At 44.4% G+C, this 9,762-nt stretch overlaps 1 protein-coding gene across 1 annotated transcript in view; it reads left to right on the plus strand.

Annotated features, from left to right (window-relative positions):
* The window catches only part of SRRM4 (serine/arginine repetitive matrix 4), a 183,998-nt gene that overhangs the window by 114,665 nt on the left and 59,571 nt on the right, over positions 1-9,762 (plus strand). The window contains exon 2 of the mRNA XM_011964407.1: positions 6,666-6,812. Coding sequence (XP_011819797.1) covers positions 6,666-6,812 — 147 coding nt within the window. The remainder of the gene's footprint in view (positions 1-6,665; positions 6,813-9,762) is intronic.

The raw sequence follows: 9,762 nt of genomic DNA on the forward strand, positions 1-9,762 counted from the left end.
GATCCGCCCGCCTCGGCCTCCCAAAGTGCTGGGATTATAGGCATGAGCAACCAAGCCTGGCCTCTCAGTTGATTCTTATAAACAGGCAGGGCAGCCGCTGATGTTCTTGCCAGGTAATATCTCAGAGTCCCAGTTTGTTCTTCACAGTAGGGATGGTAATGCTGGCTCGTGGGTTTCTTTGAAAGCTTCAATGAGAAGATAAGTGAGAAGTGTTTAGTTAGCTCAGTGCCTGGTATGCAGGAGGTGCTTGATAAATACTAGCTGCTGTGATGATAGAGTGATGTGGAGAGAGCACTGGGCTGGGAGTCAAAAGGTGGCAATTCTACTAGCCAGAGCTATGGTATGAGTCACTATTTGCCTTGGGCAAGTCCCCTTGGCTCTTGGGCCTCCGTTTCTCCACTCTGTACAGAGCTGAGCTGGAGCTGGGGTTCTTCTTGCTCCACCATTGTTGGTCTCTGATTCCCCAAACAGTGTTTAACTCGAAACCTAGTGCTTGGGGCATGAGGATCTGCACCCCACGCTGGGTCAAATGAGCACTTTGTTGGGAGCAGTTGACTGATCGGCTCAGTGAGCAAGAGCTTTGATGGGAAGCAGGGAAGCAGCTAGGGAGCCAGGCCTCTTGAGGAGTTTTGCAGAAAAGTTCAGCCCTGACTCTTATCGGAGCCTTGGAATCTGCCGGTTGCCATGACGACAGAGACAGCATCTAAGCTCCAGGTCTCTGATTAGCAGGAACAGAGCCGGGAGGCCTTGAGGAATTCGGCACTCATGGCTCCCTCCCTCCCTCCCTCCCTCTGTGAAGTGGAGTGTGCCGGCCCTTGACTCCACTGTTTTAGCTGTCCCCGAAGATTTCGCCTTCTTTTGAGTATTTTTTATTAATGCGATATAGAAGGAAAATGAGGCAACTGCCGGTACTCCTCAGCAAGGATGGAACACAGAATTTTTCATAAGGACCTGCAAAGATGCAAGGCTGGAGACAGGGAGGGGAGATGGGTGGGGCTGTGGAGGGCTGAGGCTGTGGCTGAAGCCTGATTCCACTGCAGCGTTGAGTGACCTCAGACTCTTTATTTGTACCTCTGCTTCTTTATTTGTAAGGAGAATTAGGATCTGATCTGTGGTTCCCACATGAGATCGGTAATCACAATTCATTTGTTCACCCATCTAAGTATTCATTTGTTCATTCAATAAATGTTCATTGAGCAGTAAGCTACACGACGTCAGGCACTGCATCTCTGGGGATTCAGGGGTGAGGAAAGAGACGAGTTCCCTCTCATAAAGCTTACATTCTAGTCCAGAAGACAATCATTTGGCAAATAGACACATAAAATGATCATTTCAAACACTAAAAAACTCGATGAAGAAAGACACCACAGGTTACCGTGATTCCCATCACAAGTGGAGCAGAGAGCACGGGAGTCAGGGAGGGCCTCTCTGAAAAGGTGACTTTTGAATAGAAAGAGAGCGCTGGCCACGCAAAGAGCTGGAGGAACAGCATACCAGATGGAGGGAACAGAAAGCGCAAAGGCTCTGAGCATTTGAGGAGAAGCAATGATGTCATGTGGCTAGAACAGAGTGAGATACGAAGAGGAGTAGGAGATGGGTAGAAGAGGGATTGAAAGCAGGGTCACAGGCCAGATTGTGCCAAGTGTTTTAGTCTGGACTGTCAGTTTGGATTTTATTCCTGATCCAATAGGAAGCTCAATTGCCTGCGATGTGTCTTTAAGATGCAGATTCCTGGATGTCACCCCTTAGAGACTCTGATTTACTACAACTAGGATGGGACCTAAGAATCCATATTTTTAAAAGCTCCTTAAAGCCCTCTGATATTGTGCCAGTCATGGAAAACCCTCAGCTACATGCTGTCTGAGTCTCTTTAAGTTTTAAGAAAGCTGAGAAGCAGCCTCTTGGAACATTTTGAAAAAAAGACTTTAAATGTTATGGTATATTACAGAGAATTTCCTTCTTCCTCCCCTTAGCACTTCCTGTCTGCCTGACAGAATTCATTTTATTTCTGTTGGTTTTATTGCAAAATTCCAGGTGGGGTACCCAACACCAGGAAGGTGAAACCAGTACTATTGGAGAAAAAGAAAAATCTACCACATCAGAGGGTAAAAGTTACATAAATTCCTGCAACTCCATTGTGTCCTTCCTTACCAAATCATCTTCAAGATTTCCCCATATCTGATTCCTGACCCCTATTGCTGACAATGATGAATGAGGCACTGTCCTCACCCGAAGCCTTACACCCCAGGGCTCTGGCAGTAGCATCCACCAGCTTCTCCTATACTTCAGATAACTCACGCCTCTACTCTCTCCATTAGACAAGTCACTGAGACCTCCCACCCAATGCCAGCACACTCACCATGTGTTTATTCACTGCCAAATTCCTCACAGCTCTCAGCTTTTGCCTATCATGGGATTGCTTGTGGTATCGATTTATTTTCTACAATGCCCCAGAGAGTTCAAAATTGTATTCTTATGTGTCTCCACCTTGACATAGCAATAATGTCTGACTTGCAAGAATTGGTCACAAAAGGCAGCTTCTGCCTTGCTCTCTTGGATTGATCATTGTCAGGGAAGCCAGCCGCCATATTGTGAGGATGCTCAAGCAGCCATACGGAGAGGCCCATGTGAAGAAGTAAGGCCTCTGCCCACAGCCAGCACCAGCTTGCTAGTAGTATGAGTGAGCCACCTGGGAAGTGAACTACCTTATGTGTCAAGGCTTTGCTGGACAATGCACACAAATCAATAAGCTCACTGATCTTTTCTAAAAGAAATATGAGGTTGAACAGAGAAGACATGGATTGAGCAGTCTGAGTAGACTGAGGCATTGGCTGAGTTATGGACCCTTTCTGAGATTCCATTCCCACCAACTATAACATCAGGAAATTAGTCCAAAGCATCTCAAAAGCACTTTCTAACTTTTTGAAACAATGTTCTCTTTGCTAATTTGTTACTGCTTTTATTGATTCATTGAAAAAATATTGCTGAGTGCTCGCTAAGCAGCAGGCAGTAAGACCCAGTCTTGCTCACAGGGAGCTCACAGTCCAGTTTGATAGAAGACAATCAAATGACAACAACATATTAAGAGTTGCTGGTAGGGGAGCAAAGGCATACCACGTCTTAGAAAAGAGGATAGATCTTCCCAAAAGCTTTCTCCCTACTTTACTTTCTCCATCTCCTCAATGTTGACGCCATCCTTCCAGTTGCTCAGGTTCAAAACCTTGACGTCATCCTTGACTCCTCCTCCTGTCTGACTCTCTTACTTTTCACATTTAGTCAGCAGCAAATCATGTCAGTACTACTTTCAAAATTCGTTATAATCAGACCACATCTCATCCCCCACTCCACTCTGCTACTACACTGATCAGAGCCTGGACTATTGCAACCATTTCCCCATCTCTGCCCTTCTCTCCCTTCAGCCTTGTGTCCCTCAACCACTAGAGTGATCTTTCTCAAATGTAATCATGCTTGTTCCAAAGACTCCTCTCCCATCTCAGCTGCAGAGAGCCTCAAAGGTCTTCCCACGACCTGATCTCTGATCTGACCTCTTGCCACTCTAGCCCTTGCTTGCTGTTTATTATTATTGTTGTTATTATTATTATTATTTGAGACAGAATCTCATTCTGTCACCCAGGCTGGAGTGCAGTGGCATGATCTCAGCTCACTGCAACCTCTGCCTCCTGGGGTCAAGCGATTCTCCCGCCTCAGCCTCCTGAGTAGCTGGGATTACAGACGTGCACCACCAAAACACGCTAAGTATTCTTTTATTTTTAGTAGAGACAGGGTTTTACCATATTGGCCAGGCTGGCCTCAAACTCCTTACCTCAAGTTATCCACTTGCCTCGGTCTCCCAAAGTGCTGGGATTACAGGCATGAGCCACTGTGCCCGGCCGCTCTTCCTTATAATACGCTAACAATTTTTGAACTTGCTATTCCTTCTGCCTAGGGCACACTTCTTACTTCCAGCAGTGTAGAAGCTTCTACCTGTGTAGAAGCTATATATAACTGTAACAAATTATTCCAAATCTTTTGGCTGAAAACAACAACAAACAGTTATTATAGTTCATAGTTTCTGTGACTCAGGAATTTGACTGAGTGGTTCCAACTCACCATCTCTCATGAAGCTGTGGTTAGATGTCAACCAGGTTTGCAGTCTCATGGTAAGGCTTGACTGGAGCTGGAGAATCCACTTCCAAGGCGGCTCACTCATAGGGCTAAGTTGGTGCTGACTGTCGGCAGGAGGCCTGAGTTCTTCTTCACATAGGCCCCTCCATATGGCTGCTTGAATGTCCTCACAACACGGCTTCTGCCAGAATTATCAACCCAAGAGAAGAAGGCAGAAGCTCCCTTTTGTGACCAAGTCTTGAAGGTCATACATTATCACTTCTACTACATTCTGTTCATTAAATGTGAGTCACTAAGCCCATCCAATATTCAAAGGGAGATAAATTAAGTTCCATCTTTTGATCTTTTGATGACAAGAGTGTCAAATAATCTAATACATTCTAAACTGCCCAAACTTTAAGATTAGTCCTGAATCCTTCAAGTCTCCACTCCCTTGTTACTCCTCCGGAAGGACTTCCCTGATTATTATATACAAAGTAGCAGCCATTCCTCCCATTTCTTAGCTCTGTCAGCTGAAAATGGTGGCTCACACCTGTAATCCCAGCACTTTGGGAGGCCATGTCGGGAGGTCTTGAGTCCAGGAGTTCAAGACCAGTTTGAGCAATATAGTGGAACCCTGTCTCTACAAAAAAAAAAAGGTGAGTATGGTGGTGTGTGCCTGTGGTCCCAGCTACTTGGGAGGTTGAGGCCAGAGGATCGCTTGAGCCAGGGAGTTCAAGTCTGCAGTGAGCTGTGATTATGCCACTGCACTCCATCCTGGACAACACAGTGAGACTCTGTCTCAAAAAAAAAAAATTGTGTTACCATTCAACAAGCCACATTTTTACTTGCTATGTGTTTATTATCTATTCCTCCATCTAGAATGTAAACATTCCATAATCACAGGAGATATCACTGTCTTGTTCACTGTATCTCCACACCTGAAACTGACCTGGATACAATGAAGGCACTCAGGAAATTGGAGTTAATGAATGCGGGTTACCCTAGGCCAGGACAAGTGTGGGAAGAGGCAAGCCTTGCTGGGTGTTAGGCAGAAAACAGAAGCTTTGTTGTCAGACAGCAGATAGGGCAGCATTCCTCAGGGATAAATGGGCAGAAGTAAAGGCATGGAAAGGTAACCCCCATAGTAGGGAGGTTTAGGGAAAACTGAGGCTGAGCAGGACGGAAGGGAGTTCTGAAAGCACAGAGTTGGCAGTGAGAAGGGCTGAGAAGCCCTAATTAGAATCTCCATCCCTCCAGGGCTTGCAGTTCTACCAGCTCTGCTTCTAAAGATGCACTCATAAGTGGCTGACAGAGATGGATGTGTTTTGCTGCCCTTCCTTCAATATCGACTGGGCTTGGCTTGCTCTCTTAGAAGCCCTAAGGAGCAGGGGGCTTGTCAGACACATTCATCCTGAGTCATGAAACCAACCTGGATGCACCGATGCAGGAGCCTGGTGCATGAGACATGCTAATGCCTTTGATCAATGCTTGACATGGGGTCTGAAGGCAGGGTGAGCAGGGAGGGACGCTCTCTGCGTGTCACCAAATACACCTGTTTCTCTCAAACTCCTGACTCTTCCTAGTTAAGAGGCAGGAACTTGAGTGACAGTCTCTTCAAAAACTGATTAACCAGGCAACTTCTTTGCCCTCTCAGGAACTCCCATAAAGAAGTGGGACTCATAGGCGACTCCTCAGTATTCTCTGCAGCCTTTGTCAGTGGCAGAAGAGGGGGCTGCAGGACTGCAGGCCTTCATGGGGACTGCTGTCCCAAGTGGGTGGTTCATACCAATGAAGGACATCAGATTGGAGATTTGGTTTACAAGGAAGTAAAACCAAAGAAAACTGACACTTTTGAGGCCTTTCTGCTTGTATATTTTATCTCATTTTATATTCACAATAGCTCAGCAATATATGAATTGATACTATTCACTATTTTATAACTGAAGAAACTGCAACTCAGAGATGTTGTGACTGGCCCCAGATACTATAGCTACTACATAGTTAAGACTATTTGAATCTACATATATGTGGTCCATACAGAGATAAGGCAGAGAAATGGAATAGAAATGGCAAAGTGGGGTTTACACTAATCTTATCATGCTTTGGCCTCCCATTATGTCTTGAGAAAGGAAATGAAATGCTGGTTTCCAGCATCTCTCTGTGATTTAGTCCAAATAGAATAAGCTATGCTGCTGTGACAAATAAACCTACATCAAAGTGGTTTAACCTAATTTCAGTTTATTTCTCTCTTGCAAAATCTGATGTGGTACGGGCATCTTTCCTCCATCAAATAGTTTCACCCTTCAGAATGTGTGGACTCTAAAGTCACTATGACAGAGGAAGGGGGAGCTGGAGAAGGCACATGGATCTTGATTGCCTTGAACTGGAAATTACATGTGTTCCTTCCTGCTTAGAGACCATTGGCCAAAGATAATCTCATGGGCTCAACCTAACTGCAAGGGAAGCTGGGAAATACTAGGAATTCTATGAATATTTAATGAACATTAAGTGTCTCTGTATATTCTAACACTTTTGTGTCCTTATTTCTTCCTCTGTAGGACAGAGCCCCAGAATAGCCCCGTTGTCCCAGTTCGGGATGGACCCTCAGAAAAGCTGGGTCAGCATCTGGCCACTGACCCTTTGGGCACCAACAGCTGGGAGAGAGACAAGGCCTGTCGGGAACTGGGTGCCGCCAGAGGACACAGGTGAGAGCCAGTGAGGACGTTCAAGTTGAAGACACAGAAATAAAGTCTGCCTGTCTGGTCATGGCTCACCTCTCTCTTATGCAAGTTCCTCTTTCAAACCCTTAAATCAAGGGTTAGTAAATATTTACCGTGGAGGAACAAATCATAAATATTTTAAGTTTGTACACCCAGTGGTTTCTGTCACAACTACTCCTCTCTGCCACTGTAGTGCAAAAACAGCCCTAGGTATTATGCAAACAAAAAAGCATATCTGTATTCCAATAAAATTGTATTTATAAAAGCAGGAGGCAGGCTAAATTGGCCCACTGGCTGTAGTTCGGCAAGCCCTACCTTAAATGATAGAGTTCCTTTCCATTTTAATGGCTCCATGAGCCGCTGACTCCCAAATCATAGTTTCAGCCCAGACCTGTCTCAGGAGTTTCAGGTCTTTGTATTTTTTCTTTTACTCAGTTATTTAACTAATACTTCTTGAGCACCCACTGTGTGACGGGCACTGTGCTAGCACACATATACAGAGAGCATACCCCAGAAAAATACTGTATACTCATCATTTTACTGAGGCTGGGAGAGGTAAAATGAGTTCCCTAGAATACAACAGCCAATAAGTGGCAGAGCGAAGTTTTGAACTCCAGTCTCTCTGATCTTAAACCCTTGGCTAAAACCCACTCCATTATCCTATGGATGCTACTGAAAAAAAAAAAATATATATCCCCTGCCTCCTATTTTTGGCATACATTTACAAAGCCTGGCCCAGGCTTTGTAAGGCCTCTGGAAAATCTATTTCTAGAAGATGTGATTACTGAATTTTGGAGAAGTGGCTTGGGAAACTGGAGTCATGTTTTTCTTTTAAATTTTTATTTCATTATTATTTTCTAACTTTTATTTTAGGTTTGGGGTTACATGTGAATGTTTGTTGCATAGGTAAACACGCGCCACAGGGGTTTGTTGTATACATTATCACCCAAGTATCAAGCCCATTACCCAACAGTTATCTTTCCTGCTCCTCTCCCTCCACCCACCCTCTCTCATCAAGCAGAGCCCCAGTGTCATTGTTTCCTTCTTTGTGTTCATAAGTTCTTATAAGTGGGAGTTAAGTGGAGTAATTTTCAAAAATGAAGTCTTCCCCACCACCTAGGCTGCCCTCTCAGGTACAGGCTTTAGTTACGCTGCGATTTCAAGGAGAGAGAAACAGTTAAGCCCTATCAACGTAGAGAAGTGAAGTTCAACCACATGTCTGGAGAGTTCACTCCAGGAAACAGGAAGAAAGTAGTTTCCATGATAGGCAGAGGGAGATAAAGAGAGAAGTGAGAAGGAAGGGAATTTCCCTACTTTTAAAACTTTGGGCCAGGCATGGTGGCTCACGCCTGTAATCCCAACACTTTGGGAGGCCGAGGTGGGAGGATCACCTGAGGTCGGGAATTGGAGACCAGCCTGGACAACATGGTGAAACCCCTGTCTCTGCTAAAAATATAAAAATTAGCCAAGTGTGGTGGTGAGCACCTGTAATTCCAGCTACTCTGGAGGCTGAGGCAGGAGAATTGCTTGAACCCAGGAGGAGGAGGTTGCAGTGAGCCGAGATCGTGCCACCGCACTCCAGCCTGGGTGACAGAGTAAGACTCCGTTTCAAAATAAAAAATAAAAAATATTGTCTCCTACATGGAATCTGTGTGTACGAATCTGGACCCTGTCACTTATGAATCGAGCAGCCTTGGGCAAGTTTCTTTTTCTCCGTGGGCCTCAGTTTCACAGCTATAAAATGGGAATGTTGAGATGTAATTCTCAAGGTCAGGATGAGGATTAAGTTAGACCAGGCATGTACAGATTGTGGCAGTGAGGCTACAGCATAGGAAATCCTAAGATATGTTAGTGAGAGTTTCATGAAGCCAGAAGACAAGATTCTGGTCATGAAAATCTGAAAAAAAATGATGCTGTGTCGTACAGCGTCTCTATTGTAGAGCTGTTGTACTCTAATGTACAGCGTGTGAGTCTCTTGCTCCCTTCTGTCTGTGACTGACCCTCTGATGTGACAAAACCATCATAATGATGATAATAATAACAGTGATAATACAAGTAATCATAATTATAGTAATATATAATAAATTTATAATATAACAATTAATTATAATTATAACAGAAACCCCTTATACTGTCCTCTTACTCTATGCCAGACCAGGGCACATTACCTAAGTCAGCTCCTTTATTCCTGGAATCGAACTTAGGACACAGGTACCATGTTTCTTCCCACCTCATTGATGATCAAGATGAGACTCAGAGAGGTCTCTGAGCCCTGTCGGAAGTAAAAGAGTTAGACTTTAAATCTAGGTTTGTCAGCTTCTGAGCCAGCGTTCCTTACTGCTGCATACTTTACTGCATATGTAACCACTGCGTTTTGAACCACTGCATACTTAACCACTGCATGTTTAATCGATGCATGTTTAACCACTGTGTACTGCTGCGTACTTTACTGCATAGGTAATCTCTGCATATGTAACCACTGTGTTGGAACCACTGTGTACTTAACCACTGCATTTTTAAAAACTTTTTTATTATACTTTAAGTTCTAGGGTACATGTGCACAAAGTGCAGGTTTGTTACATATGTATACATGTGCCATGTTGGTGTGCTGCACCCATTAACTAGTCATTTACATTAGGTATATCTCCTAATGCTATCCCTCCTGCCTCCCCTCACCCCACAACAGGCCCCAGTGTGTGATGTTCCCCATTCTGTGTCTAAGTGTTCTCATTGTTCAGTTCCCACCTATGAGTGAAAACATGTGGTATTTGGTTTTCTGTCCTTGTGATAGTTTGCTCAGAATGATGGTTTCCAGCTTCATCCATGTCCCTACAAAGGACATGAACTCATTCTTTTTTATGGCTGCATAATATTCCATGGTGTATATATGCCACATTTTCTTAACCCAGTCTGTCATTGATGGACATTTGGGTTG

This window comes from Mandrillus leucophaeus, unplaced genomic scaffold (genome assembly GCF_000951045.1).
Source record: "Mandrillus leucophaeus isolate KB7577 unplaced genomic scaffold, Mleu.le_1.0 Scaffold7, whole genome shotgun sequence".
Lineage (NCBI taxonomy): Eukaryota > Metazoa > Chordata > Mammalia > Primates > Cercopithecidae > Mandrillus > Mandrillus leucophaeus.